This window comes from Ovis canadensis, chromosome 2 (assembly GCF_042477335.2).
Source record: "Ovis canadensis isolate MfBH-ARS-UI-01 breed Bighorn chromosome 2, ARS-UI_OviCan_v2, whole genome shotgun sequence".
Taxonomy (NCBI): Eukaryota; Metazoa; Chordata; class Mammalia; order Artiodactyla; family Bovidae; genus Ovis; species Ovis canadensis.
The window spans coordinates 212,914,135-212,938,379 of record NC_091246.1 but is presented as its reverse complement, the minus strand read 5'-3'; the positions used below and the strand labels follow the sequence as shown (position 1 = coordinate 212,938,379).

Genomic DNA, 24,245 nt, shown 5'->3' with positions numbered 1-24,245 from the left:
GAGGCCCCTAGAAATTCAGCTACTCCATTCTGTGGACAACATTGAGCCCGACTTTGAACCAAATGAACATAAGAATAACGAGGTAAGGAAGATAGCATTAGTTCTGATGACAAACTTTGGGATATCTAACATATGTGTTAGTCGCTCAGTTGTGCCTGACTCTGTGATCCCATGGACAATAGCCCACCAGGCTTCTTTGTCCATGGAATTCTCCAGGCAAGAATACTGGACTGGGAAGCCATTCCCTTCTCCAGGGGATCTTCCTGACCCAGGGAGTGAACCTGAGTCTCTTGCATTGCAGGCAGATTTTTTTTTTTTTACCATCTGAGCTACCAGGGAAGCCTAGGAACATCTGATGAGTCATGATATTTAACAGCTGACATAGGAGCTAAATGTGTAATAAAAGTAGCTAAGTACATTCCTCACTTACGCTGGTGATAAGACTGAGCTAGGAGAATCTTAACTGTTTTCTAGGTTTTTGCCTTTTCTCCTCACACTCGTTATGACTCCTTCTACTTCCCAACTCAGGGATTGAACTCAAGTTTCTCACATTGCAGGTGGATTCTTTACCATCTGAGTCACCAGAGAAGCTAATATAATTATTTATTTATGAGACAGCTTCAGCTTTTAGACTTAGTTTCTTTAGGGCAAAGATAGTCTCTAAATTTCTTTGTATGATCTATGGAAGACAACAGATGCTCAGTAAAATTTCATACAAAAATTGATGAAGATCTGCTGGGGAATCAAGGTCATTTAACTGGAATATTGAGGAACTGTGCATTGTTTGTCAATTTAATTTCACAGCTGCAATATCATCAGTCAATAAGTATGTATTTAACAAATAGATATTAAGTACCTGGTACCACATGGACCACAGAAAATTTTCTATTGCAGAATTAAGTCTAAATGGACACTAACCTGGAAGAGGATAAAATTTGTCTCTAGGATTTACCAAGAACAATTAATTTCCTTTCTTGTAAGGACTACTAGATTGGTAAATCAAAGGTTCTTGCAAAAACACTGTATATTAATATCAGTAAGATATCTGACAGTCTTCCATGATGTTCATGGATGAACCAGGAATGCACACCAGCTAAACAGCAGACTGGATTAATAGTTAACTGAACATCTGAAAGAGCATTGATTAATGGAGGTCTCAGGTGATGAGTTGAAGGGATTATACTTGACATTGATCAATGATCCTATCAATGACATACACGAGTCCACACTGATTAAATATGAGAATGGTATAAACCTAGCAAGGCTAGCTAATATACTGGAGGACAAAAATCAATACTTTAAAATATCTTTATTGGCTACAAAAATTGGCCAACCCAACAAGCAAATATTTAACTTGGTGTAATAAAAGCCAATAATGACAGCTAATAAAAAAGTTTAGGCTGCATTAACAAGTGTAAAGGACTAAGACCAAAGGATCTAAGAGTCCCAAAGATTTCTGTGTTTTCTAGCCATATCTGAAACAGTACCCAACTGTGCATGGCGTCCTCAATAGAGGGCAGTTGGCAGTTATAAGTTCAGGAGACTTGAGCGTAGGCAGAATATGGCTACTAAGAAGGCTAAAGATGTCCATTATAAGACTGAAATAGCCAGAGGAGTTTATACTGAAGAAATGACTAAACTGCTCAAGGTTATGTGCTTGTTTTCTTCATCCTTGTAAAGCCAGCTCTGAGCACAGAGCCTGCCTCATGTTTTGACTTCAATAAATATTTATAAATGAAGGTGATAGCAGCCATGTCAAAGTGTCTGAAGTGCTAAAAGTGAGGTTTAGATGCTCTGTCTAGGTAGGCTAATCTTGCCTCTGGTCTCTGCTAAACAACTGTCTCCTAGTTTTAAGCTAAGGTTTTTGGCTGCTTTTTATTTTCTCCCGTTTTCAATGCCACTCTCTTAATCCAGACCCTTGCCATCCCTCACTACTGTAATCATATCTTCATGTGTCTAACCATCTAACCATCTTCTTGTTTGTCTGCCATCAAACTGGTAGAGCTATTTCCTCCAAATACAGATCTATCAGCTCATTCTCCAGTTATGGCATTTTGATGGTTCCCACTGTACACAGGATTCCCCACTACCCACACACTACTGCTCATTCTTCTGTAGCCCAGGGAAGGCAGCACTCTTCAGGCATAACTTCAGAACCCTTCTTACCATAGATCTGTAGACAGCTACCACCACTCGTAAGGTGTGAATACAGGATGGAACCTATTCATGCACAACCTGGCTCCAATCTTCTTCTTTTTCTTTCTAGATCATATGTCTATTCTTTGGAACACCGGAACACTACCTGATACTAATTTTCACCCATGTAGATTTGACCTGGACAGAAATTTCTTAGGATAATTGTAACTGGAGCCAGATTCATCTTCTGTCATTTTCCTTCCCATCCACTCTCCATGTTCTGAGCTTCCCTAACGTGCCCTGTTCTTTCCAGCCACTTCACCCCTGTGCATGCTAACTTGTCTATAAGGAAAACATTTTTTTTTTCTGTATCTGATCAATTTGTATGAATTCTTCCAGAACCAGTTCAGATATCATTTCCGTTTGGAGACCTTTCATGAGCAGCAGAGTTAGAAAAGCTTTTTCTTCTGTTTATGTTAAATTGTAATTATCTATTTCTATATGTGTTGATCTCCTCCTCCCTAGAATATAATTTTCTCTGGAATGGAACCACCTCTTAGTCATCTTTTTAAAATTCCTAGAGCTTGAAACAGTAGCTAGAACAAACACTCACTGAGTGACTGAAAGACTATAGATGATTAAATGAACGACAGGCCTCTAACTGTAAATAAGATAGGGTTAGAGCTCAGAGTTCCCGCCTATGAGCACCACATCAACTTTATTAGACTTACTAGGACCCAGGCATGTTGGAGAGTTCAGAATTTCATTGATAAAAACAAGTAATAATGATGATGATGATAGCTAACATTATTGAATGCTTATTATATGCTGAAGCAGAAACTGCTTAAGATTTAAAGAACAAGGAGCAGAACAAATCTTAAATATGGTTAAAGATAAGAACAGAATAAAGATAATTCTGAGTATAGTTACACTTTGATATGTTACCCCAAAATATGACAACTGTCTAAAACTCCACCTAAAGAACTTTAGATCATTTATTAATACAGAGAGGTTAGACCCAAAGGAAAGAATATTCCTTACACATGTCTGGGCTATGCAGTTAAAAAAAAAAATACACACACATTTTTTATATATATATATATATATATATATATATACACACATTATATATATATATATTTTTTTTTTTCTGATATCATGCTACTGTGGCTACAGTTACAATTATCCTAAGAAATTTCTGTCCAGGTCAAATCTACATGGGTGAAAATTAGTATCAGGTAGAGTCTTCCAGTGTTCCAAAGAATAGCCATATGATCTAGAAAGAAAAATAAGCCTTCGGTGACAAAAATTTGAGGAGTAGAAGTGCTAACTGTTATATGCTCCTCTTAGAAACTTACAAGGTATGTTAGTTATTGGGGATAAGAAGACAGAAGTAAGAAAACCTATTCAATATGGCTTAACCCAGACCTTTTCACACACATTTGAACAATGAATTTTTTGTTATTAGAATGCTTAGTATTTATTTTCATGGAATCAGAAACATCGGCTTTGGAGGTTCATAGAAACAGTTCTGCACTGGAATTCTAGCAGAGGGCACTTGCCAATGGGTTTGCAGTGAAGACCTATCTGATTCAGAGAAGGTAAGATTGGCTTTTGTCTGGGCCAGAAGAGACTCATGCCTGGTCCCATCATTTATGTGACAAAAATTCAACCCTTTATTAAGGCTTGGGAGAAAAAGACTAGCTCTTAATCAGTCCTTTGAATTAACAGTTCTGTTATGGCTGTCTCACACACTCTCACACAGTCACAGGAATTTATATTTTCATTTTATCCCAAAGAAAAACTTGACCATCTTTCTTTAATACTATCAACCTGGAAGCTTGACAGTAAGGATTAAAAATTGCTCCTTCCTTCCCACTTGGTTATTGGAAAGGCTCTGAAAGGTAATCAGTCTTGTGAAGCTGCACTTTACAGTCTGCATAAAAACGCCATGATTTTCCTTCCTCTCCCCAACCTAATTGAAAGTGCATAATATCACCCAGCTGGGGAAATGTAAATGGTAAACATATACAATATATCATGCTATCACACAAAAGCTGGTTACTAATAGGGACTGGGTGGTTGTCAGGACCAAGGGGAATCTGGAAAACAAGTCTTTTTTTTTTTTTTTTTTTTTCATCTAGAGTGAGAGTTCTTTGTGCCTGCCACCCAGCAACCCCTCCCCCCCAACACATACCTCCTCCCTCCAGACTTCAAGTTACAGCAGATTAAACCAAGGTCAGTCAACTCATTCCTTGTGTGTGTAATTCCAAGGGTCACCTAACAATGTATATTGACTAACACTCTCTTATACCACCCTTTCAAGAAATGAGGCATTTTGCTTCTGGCAGGAGGTGGGGTTGGAATCATTCTGCTCCCTACCTACTTTGATTGTACTGACAGATGGTCCTATTATCTCTTTCCTCAGCTGCTAAACCTTAAGATCCTTGGCCTTATCACCTCTTATCTTCCTCTACTTCATCAAACTCCTGTTGCAAAGATTATCTCCTTTTCTACCTCTGATCACCCAGGAATATCTATACCGGATCACACATGCCTTCAGTAGAAAATCTCAATCTTTTCAAAGTCTTCTGCAATTCAGAGGTTATCTACAATTATACCGACTTAGAAATCAACACTTTCTTCTCTGACCCCTCACCTTCAAGAGTCATGCAATCTTCTAGAATCTATCTTTTATAGTAGGACTCTTAGGAGAAAGGATAACATCCCTTCAAAGTTTTCATCACCAGATCTCTGTTATAGCATTCCTTCAAAAATTGCTCCCTGTTGCCTCATGAACTCAACTACTGCTATTCATTCATGCCACCTTATAACTGGCAATTGTTTTATTTTTGATGGCTGATACCTTATGGGTAGGTCAAAGCATAGCACTTGTCAAGGGTACTATGTCATTTCAATTTTAACAGGTTGAAGGATATATTTTTATCTGCTTCAGCAGTGGAGATAATTTGAAACTTACTGAATTAAAACCACATTCATCTTTCAATAAGTTACATTACCTGTCAGCTGGCACTGGTGGATGGTATGGCTTGTTGACCTTGGCATAGAGACTCTCTAAGTGGTCTCTCTCTGGAGACAGTGGACGGCCATCTCGAGGGTAGCCCAGTGGTCCAGCCCGAGGCGGAGATGGAGACCTGTAGACATTTGCAGATGTACATGGTTCCCGGAAGTGGTTCACTCTGGCATAGTTGGGGTCCACTTCATCATCGTCCATATCATGCAGTGATCCAATTGCACCAGTAGCATAATCAATAAGACTTCTTGCCTGCTTTTCCCTTAGCTCCTGATGTTTTGCTCCAATCCTGAAAAATGTAGAACAAGATGTATGTGAGTTTAAATGCTTATACAATGATAGACTCTCCTGAATCTACGTTAATTACTTCTTGTCAGTTACTTAACTGCCACTTTTGTGGATACTGAAGATCACACCATGCAGAAATGCTAAGAGCAAACTCCACAGGATTCATTTTATTTGTTACATATGCTTCCCTAGTGGCTCTGACAGTAAAGAATAAGCCTGCAATGCGGGAGATCCGGGTTCGATTCCTGAGTTGGGAAAGTCCCCTGGAGAAGGGAATGGCAACCCATTTCAGTATTCTTGACTGGAAAATCTCATGGACAGAGGAGCCTGGCTGGCTACAATCCATGAGTTCACAAGGAGTCAGACACGACTGACTGACTAACACTTTATTTGTTACAGGGTCTGGAAGATCCCCTGGAGAAGGAAATGGCAACCCACTCCAGTATTCTCGGCTGGGAAATCCCAGGGACAGAGGAGCCTGGTGGATTGCAGTTCATGGGGTCGCAAAAGAGTCGGACATGACTTAACAACTAAACAACACCAGCTTTACTTTTATAGCAATGCTGCTGCTGCTAAGTCTCTTCAGTCGTGTCCAACTCTGTGCGACCCCAGAGACGGCAGCCCACCAGGCTCCCCCGTCCCTGGGATGCTCCAGGCAAGAATACTGGAGTGGGTTGCCATTTCCTTCTCCAACGCAGTTATTTAAACATTTTGTCTGCTGATGACTAGGCTGATTACAGAGTCAGAGGCTGATTTTTATTAACATTTTTTCTCTATAAATGGGCTGTGCTCATGGGAACAGTCCATCTTTGGTGTAATATTCTAGAAGCCTACCTTGGGAAAGGGATGCACGTCAAAGAGCCCATCAGAATCTGGTACTTTGTCTGTGACTTTCTTATTTGGTGCCTTTGATTTTTAGTGTATTCTTCTAAAGAAAAGCGCTTGCAAAAATTGATTTAACTATGAAAAAGAAACTACAGAGGCTTTCTGGTCACTAAAAGCAGTGGTATCAGAGATAATTTATAAGAGACTGTAAGTTTTTGGTTACACAAATGGGGATCATTGTGTTTCATTATACAGGGACTAGGGACAGAGTAAAAGAGTGAAATTAATAGGCTCCTGACAGAGACGAATTGGCACATATAAGTGAATTAAACACCATTACTGGCAGAACTCCACAGCACTAAAGCCTTTAGTGATATTACAAAATGCTACTGCTAATCAGTGTACCATGTAGACTACCGGGAATGCGAGCAGTAAAATACAGTTCAGTGTATTCCAAACCCGTCTGAATTTTGAGAATTTGACATTTAATCTGGAAAGTGTTAGACTGGATCTCCTAAATTCCCAGTTGCACGTGAAAATGGACAAGTCACTGTGGCATCTTAGTGGATGACGGTGATATGATGGTGTCAGGAGGTGTTCTCCACTAAAGAGGAAAGAATGCGACCTCATATCACCGGGCAAATAAGGTGCATTGAGTACAGGAGGAGAGAAGACAATGCGGGCTCAGGAGGTGAAAGAAAGACTCAAGAAAGGATGGGGATAAATCTGAAGACCTGGCCTCCAAGAATATGAAAGGATTGCGGGCTAAGAGTGAAAGATCTATATCTGCCTAGAAATATATATTGAAGGCCTACATGAGTGAAAAAATAAAAAACTGAATTTCCTATCTTTTCCTCTTCAAATAAAAACAGCTGTTTTTGCACACAGCAGCTAGTTTTATTTTACAGAACATCAAACTCTTTGTAAAAATCTTTAAAAGCCACGATCTTTCAAGGTATTTTCCTTTTGGTAGAATGGCTTTTTCCCCTACTTTGAGTAAAGAGGAGGAAGAAAAGATAAAAATATGAAGAAGAAGGTATAGGACAAAAAAACAGTATCTTCAATCACAACAGATGAAAATAAATGTCATGATATATTATTGCATATCTCTTTTGACTAGGTCAAATTATGTACCCTACACATAAGTAATGAGGCGAATTTATATTTTGTGCAAAGGGGAGCTTGAATCTCCAAGGGATGTTGAATGAAGATGAAAGGAAGATTACACAGTAGGGTACCTGTCAAGAGGCCCTGCCCGTCCTCTTTCAATGTATGTTAGTCCCAGATTCAAGAATGTTTGTTTTGAATAATTTTTGATGGAGAAGATAACATGCCCCATTCTGTAACAAAATAATCTTTCTAGGGATGGTGCAGACTGGATTATCAGAGGATGCTTGCTGCACTGTGATGGCAGGGATGGATATCCATTGCAAATAGAGAATAGGATATCAATAAAGTGGGTGTGGGGGGGTTGTGTGGTTGCTATTCCTCCTAAGTGGGAGACCTCCTAGATAAATCACTCAGTGGAAAGATGAACATCTTATGGTTGCCACACGGGGCTATGCTTACGCATTAATGAAAAAGGAAAACACCAAGCTTGATTTTTCAAAGACTCACAGAAACAGAACACAAGACTCTGTATTCCTTGTTTTATCACTCTCTTTCTCAGAGGTTTTCTCACTAATTAAGCTTGCTGAGTATGTAAAGATTCCCGGATGAAAAGTATTCCATATATGCAAAGCAGTATTTTATCTTGTACTTTTTCTTTCTAAAACCAAATTTCTCCTTGATCTTTTCTGTGCCACTGAGTGCTTCAGTAACTAATTTCATATTAATCACTCAGTAGGTGAAACAGTAATTTCTCTGAACCGCCATTATTATGCCATATATCAGGATCTCTCCATGTGGGGGAGGACAAGGCAATCTCTGAAAAGGGGTATATGGAAGCAGAAAAGACTCTCTCAAGAGAGAAATGTCAAGGAAATAGACATTTCTTTTTTTGGTTGTTCTGACCTCTCTCTGCCCCAATTCAGTGTGAGAATTCTAATTGTTTATAGTCATTTCCACTAGACGTCTCTTTACCACTGGGAACTCAACTTGTTAAAATATCTACTTTTCAAAATAGTCCTGCATAGTATTCCCTTTTTATTGGATGGTATCACCAGCTTCCTCATTCTCCCCAGCACACTGCCTTTGAATTGTTTCAATCTCCTCCCTCTCTTTTCCCCTACAAAAACGTTGTTGTTTCTTTTTTCCATTATAACTCTTGGATAGCTTATTTTATTTCCATTTCTATAGCCACAGACTAGTGTCCAAGCTTTATATTGCCTGGTCTGCACCATCCAGCATGGTAAGCATTAACTGTATTGAGGCTACATAAATTTAAACTGGAATTAATTACAATTTTTGAACATTTAAAATTCAGTTTCTCAGTTTCATAAGCCACATTGCAAGTACTCAACAGCTAAATGTGCTCGGGACTTCTATATTGGACAGTCCAAACGGAGGCTAATTCTATCACTGCAGCAAGTTCTATTAGGTTGTGCTGGTGGGATTATGCTAACATTTTTTTGTATGTCACCACATCCCACTTTATCCCTTAAAAGGTACTAGAATAATCTTCTTCAAAGAGTATTTCTATTGCATCACTGTCAGATCAAGGCTTTCTAAAAAAAGAGTGTGATAAATGATGGAGCAAGAGTGTGGTTATTCCACTTTGTTCCTTGTATTCTAAATGAATGAATGATTGAGAAATTGAGAAGAAATTCCACCTACCATAGAAATAGGATACAGTCATAGTTTCAAATCATGCAATAAAATCTGAACTCCATCCAAAACAGGTAGTATGTCAAGAGTCAATATATAGCTTCGTCTCTAGCACTGAAAAGTAGGAGAAAGAGACCAGAGAATTACAGACAAACTTTTGATTAGAAAAAGAGAGTTTAGGATGCTGGAATTGTAGGGTAAATCTTTGTGAGGTTCCAACTTGAGAGTGGAGGAGAGAGAGAGCTAAAAGAGAGAAATTTCCACTAAGAGAGAAATTTCCTTCTACCTTGAAGAAACTTCATAGAGGCAAATGAAGAGAAGAGAAAAGAGCATCAGTCCACTCTGTAGCTGAAAAGGCAGGATGACAAGAGCAAGATAAACAAAGATAAACTTAGCAAAATAAAACCTTAAATCATCTAAGAGACTTCACTGTTGTTATTCAGTTGCTAAGTCATGTCCAACTGTTTGCAACCCCAGGGACCGCAACACACCAGGCTCCTCTGTCCTCTACCACCTTCCAGAGTTTGCTCAAATTCATGTCCATTGAGTTGGTGATGCTATGTAACCATCTCATCCTCTGCTACCCCCTTCTCCTTTTGCCTTCAATCCTTCCCAGCATCAGTGTCCAGGCTGATCTCTTGTTATAGCGATCTGCTCTCCTAAAATGTCAGGTTATGGCAAAGCTGTCAAGGTAGTACCCTCAGACCAGGCCTGAAGACATTTTGAGAGAATATATGGAATTGACATGGCTGGTAACCTTAGATCATTATGCCTGGTCATATGACACTATTATTTTAGTATAGATTTCAAAAAAACTAAATAACATAGAACATGAAATTAATTTAATGGATCAAAATAAGGATTTAAAAATTAAATATAGTAAAAGAGAAAATATTAGAGGTTATTGCATACAGTAAGCATAAGTATAGTGTCAAGAGAAAAACCAAGTCATCTAAAAATCCAGGCAAATTCAAATTGTCCTCACACATGAATAAAAAAAAAAGAAAAACATTTGAGAAAGCATTCCAAAAAACATTTCAGAAAAGAAGGCAACACTTGTTGACCCATTTTGAAAAATTACTTAATAATGAAAAACATCCAACCAAGAACTAAATTCAAATTAAGAATTCAGCCCAGCAAAGCTGGGGAATGACAGACATAGAGGTGAGAAAAACATTCATTTAAATAGAAAATGAAGGCTAAACATTTATTTGTAGGATAAATCATTATAGAAAAATGTAAATATTATAAACTCTGCTAATATAAAAGTAGTATCATTATACTAATAAGGAGGTAGGTGATTTAGGGGAAAGTATTAATACTCAATATACTTATTTCCCCATTTTTTAAAGAAAGCATCAGCAGTTACCATGTAAAGTTAATAAGTATATGAAATACAATAACAAAAAACCAATAAAACAAATTTTCAGCAGAAGAGAAATACAAAAAACAAAAGCCCAATGATAGAGTAGAAAATAGAAAACAGAGGAACCAGTAAAAAAGAGAGTAAGAAAATAGGATAACAATTATGCTATGACAATAAGTGAAAACGGAATAAATTTCTTTGTTATAACTAAAGGATTGTTGCTCAGATCATGAAGTCCTTATTGCCAGATTCAGACTTAAATTGAAGAAAGCAGGGAAAACCACTAGACCATTGAGGTATGACCTAAATCAAATCCCTTATGATTATACAGTGGAAATAGGAAATAGATTTAAGGAACTAGATCTGATAGACAGAGTGCCTGATGAACTATGGACAGAGGTTCGTGACATTGTACAGGAGACAGGGATCAAGACTATCCCCTAAAAACGAAATGCAAAGAAGCAAAATAGATGTCTGAGGAGGCCTTACAAATAGCTGTGAAAAGAAGAGAAACGAAAAGCAGGAAAGATATACCCATTTGAACGCAGAGTTTCAAAGAAGAGCAAGGAGAGATAAGAAAGCCTTTCTCAGTGATCAGTGCAAAGAAATAGAGGAAAACAATAGAATGGGAAAGACTAGAGATCTCTTCAAGAAAATCAGAGGTACCAAGGGAACATTTCATGCAAAGATGGGCTCAATAAAGGACAGAAATGCTATGGACCTAACAGAAGCAGAAGATGCTAAGAAGAGGTGGCAAGAATACACAGAAGAACTATACAAAAAAGATCTTCACTACCCAGATGATCAGGATGGTGTGATCATTCACCTAGAGGCAGACATCCTGGATAGTGAAGTCAACTGGGCCTTAGGTAGCATCACTACGAACAAAGCTAGTGAGGGTGATGGAATTTCAGTTGAGCTATTTCAAATCCTAAAAGATAATGTTGTGAAAGTGCTGCACTCAATATCGCAGCAAATTTGGAAAACTCAGCAGTGTCTACAGGACTGGAAAAGGTCAGTGTTCATTCCATCCCAAAGAATGCTCAAACTACCAGGTAATTACACTCATCTCACACGCTAGTAAAGTAATGCTCAAAATTCTCTAAGCCAGGCTTCAACAATAAGTGAAGTATAAACTTTCAGATGTTCAAGCTGGTTTTAGAAAAGGCAGAGGAACCAGAGATCAAATTGCCAACATCCACGGGATCACTGAAAAAGCAAGAGAGTTCCAGAAAAACATCTATTTCTGCTTTATTGACTATGCCAAAGCCTTTGACTGTGTGGATCACAAAAAAACTGTGGAAAATTCTGAAAGAGATGGGAATACCAGACCACCTGACCTGCCTCTTGAGAAACCTGTATACAGGTCAGGAAGCAACAGTTAAAACTGGACATGGAACAATAGACTGGTTCCAAATAGGAAAAGGAGTACGTCAAGGCTGTATATTGTCACCCTGCTCATTTAACTTACATGCAGAACACATCATGAGAAATGCTGGGCTGGAAGAAGTACAAGCTGGAATCAAGATTGCTGGGAGAAATATCAATAACCTCAGATATGCAGATGATACCGCCCTAATGGCAAAAAATGAAGAAGAACAAAAGTGCCTCTTGATGAAAGTGAAAGAGTAGAGTGAAAAAGTTGGCTTAAAGGTCAACATTCAGAAAACTAAGGTCATGGCATCTGGTCCTGTTACTTCATGGCAAATAGATGGGGAAACAGTGAAAACAGTGTCAGACTTTATTTTCTTGGGCTCCCAAATCACTGCACATGGTGACTGCAGCCATGAAATTAAAAGATGCTTACTCCTTGGAAGGAAAGTTATGACCAACTGAGATAGCATATTAAAAAGCAGAGACATTACTTTGTCAACAAAGGTCTGTTTAGTCAAGGCTATGGTTTTTCCAGTAGCCATGTAAGGATGTGAGAGTTGGACGACAAAAACAGCTGAGTGCCGAAGAATTGATGCTTTTGAACTGTGGTGTTGGAGAAGAGTTTTGAAAGTCCCTTGGACTGCAAGGAGATCCAACCAGTCCATCCTAAAGGAGATCAGTCCTGAGAGTTCATTGGAAGGACTGAGGCTGAAGCTGCAATTCCAATACTTTGGCCACCTGATGTGAGGAACTGACTCATTTGCAAAGACTCTGATGCTGGGAAAGATTGAAGGTGGCAGGAGAAGGGGATGACAGAGGATGAGATGGTTGGATGGCATCATCAACCTAATGGACATGAGTTTGAGTAAACTCCAGGAGTTGGTGATGGACAGGGAGGCCTGGCGTGCTGCTGTCCATGGGGTCGCAAAGAGTTGGACACGACTAAGTGACTGAACTGAACTGAAAGGATCCCAGGTGATCAAAGGGAAAAACACACTGTGTGCTATCACAGTGATGAAAAACAAGATATAGCTTACATGTGCATTAATAGGGGAAATGAAGTGCTCTGCAGTTTAAAAATAGGGTCATGCTATTCCTGTATTATAAAGAGATGAAATATAAATATAGGTCTAGATATTAATAAATATTTGTATGACACAGACATACCTTTATATATGCATAGGAAACAATGGATACACAAAAAATTCATAAAACTGATTATCCCTGGAGAGTAGAATTAAAGGGTACTGTTTGAATTATTATATCATATAATTACGGATTATTTTTTTAAAATTTAAAATATAAAAAGTCCCTTACAACTACTTAGTGACTGTTACAGTAAGCCAAAGTTGAAACAGAACAAAACACAATGCTACCCAGGTGCCACTGGGCATTCTTTCTCTTCTGAACGTGCCTTGTGATGTCTCCTGCCAACTCAGTTATGGTAATACTTTTCTTCAAATTGTTGAACATTTGTTTGTTCCCTTGCAAATCAACTGCTTTGGCCTAAAGTACCCATTCTCCACTAATCAACTATTTGATTCCAAGTTTCTCTAGACTGAAGGCTGAACTCACTCATTTATAGCTCCTCATAGACCTCAATAATTCTCCCCCTCTCCAATTCATGTATCTAGTAAATTCTCTATCTGCAATTGTTATATATTACTTTGTAAAAAAGCAAACCAAAATAAAATATCTTTCATTAATTCAATTCTGGATATTCCGCTTCCATAACTAAACTACAAGCTTCTTGAGTGTCATGTTTTTCTTCCTGCTAATTTTGGCTGATTGATTTATTCACTAATATTGTTGATATTGCACTTATATCAGAAAGAGAAAAGGAATAATATCAACCCCTGCCCCAATATCAATGAGATATAAACAAATAATAACAATTTATTGGTCAAACAAAGATGCTGTGTGTACAAAGGGTAAGAGGCAATTCACCCTAATGATCTTGAGGAAGAATCATGAAGGTGGTGCCACATGAACAGGGCTTTGAAGGAACTTGCTCTAGGAGAACAGAAGATATAAGTAGTGTGAGGCACTCGGTCAGCGAGAGGACAAGCCAAGGGGCACAGAAACCCATGATTTACTTAACACTGGGGTGTAAGTCTGATGAGGTAGGACACACTGGTTCAAGGTATCCACCTTCAGGTCCCCAGCAAAAGTAACACATTTAATAAAAATTATTGGCAAATTTCTATTAGGTTTGCATAATGTAAGTTTTGCCTAATAATAAGGTTTTTGGTGAGAAAAATCCTATTACAACTTTTTATTTGTTTAGCCATTTATTATAAAATAAAAGAAAGATACAGAAATTTATATAAAACAAGTCTTTGGATTAAAGAACTCATATAAGGCAAACATGTTTGTAATGATTACCAAGGTCAAAAACTCAACTTTTGCAGGATACTCCAGAAGGTTTCCATGTGTTCCTTCTTCATCACAAGCATGTCTGTGTTATATATATATCTCCTTTCCTCCACATTAAGAATCCTGCTTTTCAAGATACAGAAGACTCTGGTACTACGTATCACATGGTTACAACTCGCTTTACTCTATATTACACATATAATAGTTTTGAGCTAAGACTCTGATGCTGGGAGGGACTGGGGGGCAGGAGGAAAAGGGGACGACAGAGGATGAGATGGCTGGATGGCATCTCTGACTGGATGGACATGAGTTTGAGTGAACTCCGGGAGTTGGTGATGGACAGGGAGGCCTGGCGTGCTGCAATTCAAGGGGTCGCAAAGAGTCGGACACAACTGAGCGACTGAACTGAACTGAAGGATACCATGAGCACCACCAGTATGATTATTAAAAAGAGGTAAACTACTCTTTTTTATAAAGGTCCTCTCCTCATCCCTCCATTTGTGTAGTTGTACTATATCTACATTTTTGAAATATGTAGCTGCTATATGCTATACTTCTATTCAACGCTCACTTAACTTTTAGTTCTATAATTAACTCATTTGTGGTAAAGAATCTGCCTGCCAATGCAAGAGATGTAAGAGACAGGAGTTTGATCCCTGGGTCAGGAAGATCCCGTGGAGTAGGAAATGGCAAGGTACTTCAGTATTTTTGCCTGGAAGATTCCATGGGCAGAGAACCCCAGAAGGCTACAGTCCATGGGGTCACAGAGTCAGGCACAACTGCGCACACATACATCAATGCACAAGTAACTTATTCAGACCACAATCTTTATGTCTTTGAAGATGCAGTCATGTACTACAGGGGTCCCCGACCTTCAGGATCTGATGCCTAATTGTCTGACGAGGAACTGATGTATTAATAATTGAAATGAAGTACACAATAAATGCAATACACTTGAGTCATCCTGAAACCATCCCCATGACCCTGGTCTGGGGAAATATTGTTTTCCACAAAACTGGTCCCTGGTGCCAAAAAGGTTGGGGACCACTGGTTTCCTAAATTCTTCAGGAAGAACTCATGGCATAAAGCTTCTTAAGTTGACAACATATATTTGAAAGCCAGTTTTACTGGATATAAAATTATTGGCTCACCTTTCTTCCTTGAGTATTTAAACTAGGAAGTGTAATGCCATTCTCTAGATTGTGTGACAAAGTGCTGATGGTGAAAAGTTGGACAACAATTTAATTTTAGTTGTCATAAATTACTTATAAAACTTGTTCTTTTTGCTTATCAGGGAAAATTATTTGCTTTTCTTTAAAATCTAATAAAAACATTCAGAAAACTAAGATCATGGCATCTGGTCCCATCACTTCATGGCAAATAGATAGGGAAACAGTGGAAAGAGAGGCAGACTTTATTTTCTTGGGCTCCCAAATCATTGTAGACGGTGACTGCAGCCATGAAAATAAAAGATACTTGCTCCTTGGAAGGAAAGTTATTATATGAAAAGACCCTGACGCTGGGAAAGATTGAAGGCAGGAGAAGGGGATGACAGAGGATGAGATGGTTGGATGGCATCACTGACTCCTTGGAGTTGCGTTTGAGTAAGCTGTGGGAGTTGCTGATGGACAGGGAAACCTGGCATGCTGCAATCCATGGGGTTGCAAAGAGTTGGACAGGACTGAACGACTGAACTGAACTGAATATTACTAGAAAAATCATTTTGGTTTGATAACTTTCACATTTTTCATATACTTTTAAATTTTATACCAGGTGAGTTTCTTGAATTATAGCTTTTATTGTTAATGTTGTGTGACACAAATTGAACATAACAAATAAATTGTATTTTTATATACTGAATGAATACTCAGAAAGTAAAAGTAATAAAACAATACCATTTATAATGGGATTAAAGTGTATTAAAGGAACTTAAGGATAAATTTAAGAGGAGACGCTGAAAACAATAAAATACCGATGAGAGAAATTAAGGAGGATCTAAATCAATGGAGATGACACCACCCTTATGGCAGAAAGTGAAGAGGAACTAAAAAGCCTCTTGATGAAAGTGAAAGTGGAGAGTGAAAAAGTTGGCTTAAAGGTCAACATTCAGAAAACGAAGATCATGGCATCCGGTCCCATCACTTCATGGGAAATAGATGAGGAAACAGTGGAAAAAGTGTCAGACTTTATTTTTTTGGGGCTCCAAAATCACTGCAGATGGTGACTGCAGCCATGAAATTAAGACCCATTTACTCCTTGGAAGAAAAGTTATGACCAACCTAGATAGCATATTCAAAAGCAGAGACATTACTTTGCCAACTAAGGTCTGTCTAGTCAAGGCTATGGATTTTCCTGTAGTCATGTATGAATGTGAGAGTTGGACTGTGAAGAAGGCTGAGCGCCAAAGAGTTTATGCTTTTAAACTGTGGTGTTGGAGAAGACTCTTGAGAGTCCCTTGGACTGTAAGGAGATCCAACCAGTCCATTCTGAAGGAGATCAGCCCTGGGATTTCTTTGGAAGAAATGATGCTAAAGCTGAAATTCCAGTACTTTGGCCACCTCATGTGAAGAGCTGACTCACTGGAAAAGACTCTGATGCTGGGAGGGATTGGGGGCAGGAGGAGAAGGGGATGACAGAGGTTGAGATGGCTGGATGGTATCACTGACTCGATGGACGTGAGTCTGAGTGAACTCTGGGAGTTGGTGACGGACAGGGAGGCCTGGCATGCTTCGAAGAGTCGGGCACGACTGAGCGACTGAACTGAACTGAACTGAAATCAATGGAGAGTTTTATCTTGTATGTTGATCAGAAAACTCAATTATTAAGATTACACTTCATTCAAATCGTTCTACAGACTCAATGTCATCTCAGTCAAACTCCTAGCAGGCTTATTGTTCATACTTGTATGATTTTAAAATTTATTTGGAATGCTAAAGAGCCAAGAATGACCAAAACAATTTTGCAAAATAAAAATAAAGTTGGACTTACACTACCAAATTTAAGATGTACTACAAGCTTTTGTAATCAAGCCAAAGGTTAGACATATAAATGAATGGAACAGAAAAACAGAGTCCAGTAACAGACTCATGAGTATTTGGTGAAGTAATTTACAATAAAGGTGCCAAAAAACTCAGTTAAGAAAGGACAATTCCTTTGATAATTGGTACTGGAAAAACTAGATACCCATAAGGGAAATAAGAAACTTGTATCCTGTGTTATACCATAACAAAAATCAATTCAAGATAGGATACAGGTCTGAACATGAAGGCAATCACAATAAAGCTTTTAGAATAAAATAAAAAAGAATATCCTCACAGCCTTGGGGTAGATCAAGAGAGGACACAGAAAGCATAAGCCATAAAAGAAACTGGTAAACTGGACTTCATTAAAATTAAAACCTTCTCATTAAAACATATCAAGAAAATAATAGGCAAATGAGAGACACTCCTCAGAGTACACACACATCTAACAAAAGATTCGTATCAAATATATTTTAAAATATAATTGCAATTCAATAATTTTAAAAACTTGGCAGAAGGCGTCAACAGATGGATTACAAACCAGGATCTAGAAATGCCCAATAAACAAGTGAAGAAGTGCTCAGCATTTTAAGTCACTAGAGAAATTTAAATTAAAACTGCAGTGAGATACACCTACTAAAATGAAAAAGAATGACAACATCAAATGTTAGCCAGGATGAGGAGCATCTAGAATTTTCATACACGACTGGTGGAAGTATAACACGGCATAACTCCTTTGGATTATTCTTATTATTAGACACTAATAATATTTGTGACTTTCCCCCCATGATTGTATAACTTGATTCTCACAAGCTACAAAAGTCCCAACTTTATAAACGAGGAAACTGAAGTTCAGAGAGGTTCGGTATTTTGTCTGAGAGGTCATATTTATTAAGTGGCAGGAACTGGATTCCTGAATTCCACCAAGGTGTTTTACTTCAATATTAAATTTTCTTTCATTTATACTAACCACAAATAGTCTAAACATGAGCATTAAAAATGAGCTTAAAAATTTATAAAACTGTCAGATACTCAGATGTAGAGATAACCCCCCATATGCCTAAAGCCAGTTCTATATGTAGTAATTATTAAGAGTTAGGCACATTTTTAATCTATTCTTTCCTTCAAAAATTTTTGCTAAATGTTCTATAACCAAACCTAGTCATTTATCTCCTATATACTTCAGAAGGTATATCAAATAAATCATGAACATTTTATTATATAACAATAATTCTGTTACTTATCCCACTTAAAAATTAATAATATTCCTCGGTGTTCTAGTCCATAAACAAATTTTCCCAAGTGTCTTAAAAACATCTGTCTTTTCCATTGAACTTACTTGGATCAGGTTCCAAAATCTATCTACACCTTGTATTTGTTAATGTATCTTAAGTCTCATTTCCTGTACAGACATGTATTCTTTTTCATTTTTGCTTTTTTATTTTTCCATGCCATTGAATTGTTACAGAAACCTGGCAGATTGTCCTATATGTGGTCCCCTATGCTGGATTTGGTTGCATCTTCATAGTGTGATTTAACTTATTCCTACATCCCCCATATATCCTGTTTATGAAAAGTAGCTCAAATGCAGCACTGCCCAATAGATCTTTCCACAATGATGGAAGTGTTCTATATATAGACTGTTTCATACAGTAGCCCCATGTGGCTATTGAGTACTTAAAATCTGGCTAGTGTGACTAAGGTACACATTTTTTATTTAAACAGCTACACGTGATTGGCACCACCCTAGATAGTGCTGTTAAGATACTTAGGTTCAACCTTTTTGGAAAGAGTACTGTAATGGGTGAATGCTGGTTCTCCGAAAGATTTATCCACCTGGAGCCTGCTATTATAACCTGATTTGGACAAGGGGTCTATGTAGGTATACTTAAACATCTATGATGTGATCATCCTGGATTCTCCAAGTCCAATGACAAGTGTCCTTTTAAAGAGGAAAGACAGAAGAATCAGAAGAGAAGGCACCCTGAAGGTGGGGGCAGAGATTAGTCAAGCCTCTATAAGCCAAGGAATGTCAAGGATTGCTGGCAGCCACTTGGTGGCTCAGGTAGTAAAGAATTTGCCCACAGTGTGCAGACTCGGGTTCAATTCCTGGGTCAGGAAGATTCCCTGGAGAAGGGAAAGGCTACCCACTCCAGTATTCTTGCCTGGAAAATCCAATGGAGAGAGGAGCCTGGTGGGCTACAGTCTATGGAGTCTCAAAGAGTTGGACACAACTGAGTGACTAACACTTTCTCCAGAAGCCAGGAGAGAGGAATCAGACACAACTGAGTGACTAACACTCACTTTGACCAAGAAGCCAGGAGAGAGGTACGGAAGGGATTGTCTCTTAGAGCCTCTGGAAGGAGACAGTTCTGCTGACTCCTTCATTTCAGACTTCTGAAATGAAAAAGAGCTAACAGAGAGTATATTTCTCTTCTAAGTCAAGTCTGTGGTAATTTGTTACAGTAATCCTAAGAAACTAATACAAATACCTTACAGGAAGCATGTTCTTAAAATTGTGCCATTTCAGGGGGCATATGACCTCACATCTTACTTAATGATTCTTAGGGTGATCCTGATGGCTCCACTGCAAAGTTCCCTAATCAGTTACTCATTTAATTATTTCTTCCATTGAAGATTTTTGCCTGAACTAATGATTTCTTTAGGGGGTTGCAAAATGGTAATTTTAAAAGTCTTTATCCCTCTTTCATTTATTAGCTGGGATTAGTATACAAAGAAAAACAGCCTCAAAATTTTGGGTGTTTTTGATTACCCTGAATTATACATAGTATAAAGAAGACAGAATATATCTTTTTAGGGGAGATAAAGGGTTGTGAATATCATTATGAGCTGATGTTTTTTAAAAAATAGATATTTAGGGTTTTAAAAAAATTAGAGATTTAAGGTTTTCAGTCAATTGTATTCCTTACTCTCTTTGTGGCATTCATTGTCTCCTGTACTTTGGCCACTTTTTTTGCAAAGAACTGACTCATTTGAAAAGACCCTGATGCTGTGAAAGATTGAGGGCAGGAGGAGAAGGGGATGACAGAGGATGAGATGGTTGGATGTCATCACCGACTCAATGGACATGTGTTTGGGTGGACTCTGGGAGTTGGTGATGGACAGAGAGGCCTGGCGTGCTGTGGTTCATGGGGTCGCAAAGAGTTGGACATGACTGAGCAACTGAACTGACTGACTAATATCGAGAGAACACAATCTGGGCTCCACTGGCATTGGGTTAGCATTGCTTCTGTGAGTTTTCTATCAATAGAGCTATGAAACACACCTTTTTCAAAAACATCACAAGTTCATACTGATATTTCTGATTCAGATTTAATATTTAATATTACAGAATGCTACTTCAGTTAAAAAACTATATTTCTATTTAAAAATGAAAAACTCATTCTTAATACTAATGATATAAATATTTATTTGCATTGTCATATCAGTTCAGTCACTCAGTCATGTCCAACTCTTTGTGATCCCATGGAATGCAGCATTCCAGGCTTACCTGTCCCTCACCAACTCCCAGAGTTTGCTCAAACTCATGTCCATTGAGTCAGGGATGCCTTCCAACCATCTCATCCTCTGTCATCCCCTTCTCCTGCCTTCAATCTTCCCCAGCATCAGGGTCTTTTCAAATGAGTCAGTTCTCTGCAAAAAAGTGGCCCAAGTATAGGAGTTTCAGCTTCAGCATCAGTCCTTCCAATGAATATTCAGGACTGATTTCCTTTAGGATGGACTGATTTGATTTCCCTGCAGTCTAAGGGACTCTCAAGAGTCTTCTCCAACATCACAGTTCAAAAGGATCAATTCTTTGGCACTCAGCTTTCTTTATGGTCCAACTCTCACATCCATACATGACTGCTGGAAAAACCATACCTTTGACTAGATGGACCTTTGTTGGCAAGGTAATGTCTCTGCTTTTTAACATGCTGTCTAGGTTGATCATAGCTTTTCTTCCAAGGAGCAAGCGTCTTTTGATTTCACGGCTGCAGTAACCATCTGCAGTGATTTTGGAGCCCAAGAAAATAAGTCTTTCACTGTTTCTATTGTTTCCCCATCTATTTACCATTAAGTGAGGGGACTGGATGCCATGATCTTCAATTTTTGAATGTTGAGTTTTAAGCCAGCCTTTCCACTCTCCTCTTTCACTTTCATCAAGAGGCTCTTCAATTCTTTTTGGCTTTCTGCCATAAGGGTGGTATCATTTGTGTATCTGAAGTTATTGATATTTCTCTCAGCAATCTTGATTCCAGTTTGTGCTTCATCCAGCCTAGCATTTCACATGATATAATCTGCCTATATGTTAAGTAAGCAGGTGACAATATACAGCCTTGACGTATAGCTTTCCCAATTTGAAACAAGTCCGTTGTTCCATATCTGGTTCTCACTGTTGCTTCTTGAAGTGCATATATATGATTTTAAGTACATATAGTTTTGAAACAATAATACCAATATTACTAACAAACTACTGAAAGAAATTTAATATTTTCATCGCTCTATTTTTTTGTTGTTGTTGTTTCTTGGGTTGCAGAATCTTCCTTCCTTGACTAGGGATTGAACCTGCGCCCCCTGCAATGGAAATCCTAACTACTAGACCAGCAAGGAATTCCCAGTGGCTCTAAATTTTGTCAGAATATATCCCATAAAACATGTAGAGTCAAAATGCTATGTTCTATATTACTTCAATTATTTCTTTTTTGTGAATCATTATGCAACCAATGTTAGGTTATTAGGTTACTCATTTTGGTTTGCTTTCCATTTTTAGGGATTTCTTTTGGTTTTATTTGAGTTTAATTTCATTTGATAAGTTATGTAAAACATTTCTATTACCAAATTCAGCTGTATACAACATGTAGGTATAGAGCTTTCAAAAGTCTTCTTTATCTTAAAAATATATATATTTATTTTTTTCAAGTGAAAAACCAGTATTATATATTCATAGCCATAAAAGGTAGATGACTTGAAGCATTTTCTCCTATACTTCAGCTTTTTTACACTGCAGTATCTAAAAGACAATACCATATTTGTAAACAGAGATTTTTGTCACTTAAAAATAAGTTTCACAGTGGTCTACTGTGTGGTCATGCTTTTGTTTCCCCAATGAATCACATATTTTTGAACATTTGGGTATTTCAAATTTTTTTGCTATTATAAATAATGTTATAATGATGAATCTTTGCAAAATATTTTTGCCATTGCAGTATGACTGAGAGGTCAAAGAGAAACTCACATATAATTTTCCTAGATTATAACAAATTTCCTTCCATGATTGTTCTATTTTGCATTACCACATGTAGTATAGGAGGAGTCCCATTTCTCTATAGTCCAAGGGACAGAGTACATTGTCAAACTCTGGGACATGTGATAAACCTGGGTGAGAAGTGATATTTCAGTGAAGTTCTAATTAGCCTGTCTCTTATTATGTGATGCTGAGTATATTTTCATATGTTTAAGGGCCATTTTCATTTCCTCTTCTGTGAGCTGTCCATATCTTTTGCTGATTTTTCTATCAGATTGTCATTTTCCCCCTCGGTTTTTCAAAGACCTTTGTGTAATTGTGATATGAGCTCTTTGTATATAAATTGCATTTTTTTTTCTGAATTGGTCATTTGCCTTCTGTAATTTCACATAAAAGTTATTCATTAGCATTTCGTACTTTATACTTTACCTTCAAAAGCTTTGTAAACTGTTGTTACTTTTGCAGACAATTTTTTGATTGATTTGTGTCATGAGGAATGTGTCAGCAGTATAACTCTGACTGACTTGACCAGTGTTAGGAGGATGTAGGTGCTGGAGTTCTCTTTGTTGCTACTGTGTGGATCTGAACAACAGAGCCAGAGATGAACAGAGAGTAGAAGAGGAGGTTGCTGCCTGTAGTGCTACTAGTATTTGAGGTCAGAAAAGGTTTTTCAGGGGAGAGCTAAAGGGTAAAAGAAGTAGCGTCATTAAAAGAGATTATAAACTACCCGCTATTCAGTTTTCTTTTTTGACAGTGGAGATAATTCATCCTGCTATCATTTCTGCTTTTATAATAGAAGCTGCAATTAGGTCAGTGCAATTATCCTTTGTTCCAGCAAATAGGCCCAGTTTCTTCAGCTTTTCCTTATGAATGCCATTTCAAGACTGCAAGTATACCTGACCAAGAATAATTACAGGTTTTCTAAAAACTATTTTTATTATTATTATCACCATCATTATTATTATTCTAACCAGTCAATACAGTTACATGTAATCTTTGTGATCAATGTTTCTTCTTTTCGACAAAGCTATTTTAACTGTATTAACATTTTTAATATTTCTCATTCCTGCCCAGGTGCCTATAACATTTTCAAAATGATCTCCTTTGGTCTGTCCATTTTTATTGTCAGCCCAAACCAGACCTGATGTCTAAGGGAACTAGATTGATGGGATAATTTATCACCTCTCTCGTAATAAATAAATAGATATAAATATATTTCTGTGCAGCAAGTTTCGTATTCTTTAATACTGAATGCAAACTCTTTACTGCTGTTAGTTGAATCTTCTCAGACTTTTTCTTCCTGGTTTTCTCTTTGCACATACACGTAGCCCATGGGGTCCTTCTTGGTTTTCAAAATCAAATAATGCTCTGTATCATGGATATTATGTTTGAGTGTTGCACATGACTTTGTGCCTGTGGTTTGCCAAATATCATGGGGCAAAGGTCACACTGATGCCTATTAAAGCAGATTAAACATTGAAGTTTGGAAAGCCTGTGAGTCAGGAGTGGTCTCAGACCATTCTCATTCTGGTGATCCTAGGTGGTTCTTTGCCTAGGTGGAGTGACTCTAGCAAAGATTAACCCACATAACCAAGAACTAATTAGATTTCCCAAATAAAAAAATTTTTTAATCTATTCAAGAATAAATATATTTCACATTTTAAAATCATGGCAGTAATTTCCAATTCCTACCTATTAGCTGCTTTTTAAAAAATGTTAGGTGGCAAGGTTCTTCTGTCCCTTCCTGCTGTTACTAAATACTACCACTTCAAGAGAATTGCCATTCAGTGAAGGTTCTCCTATTATTGCAATTTA

General features: G+C 37.8%; 1 protein-coding gene across 5 annotated transcripts in view; it reads right to left on the bottom strand.

Moving 5' to 3' along the window:
* Positions 1-24,245, bottom strand: part of PARD3B (par-3 family cell polarity regulator beta) — a 1,167,593-nt gene that overhangs the window by 192,689 nt on the left and 950,659 nt on the right. For all 5 annotated transcript variants that reach the window (XM_069578084.1, XM_069578083.1, XM_069578085.1 and 2 more), the window contains exon 20: positions 5,157-5,459. In XM_069578084.1, coding sequence (XP_069434185.1) covers positions 5,157-5,459 — 303 coding nt within the window. The remainder of the gene's footprint in view (positions 1-5,156; positions 5,460-24,245) is intronic.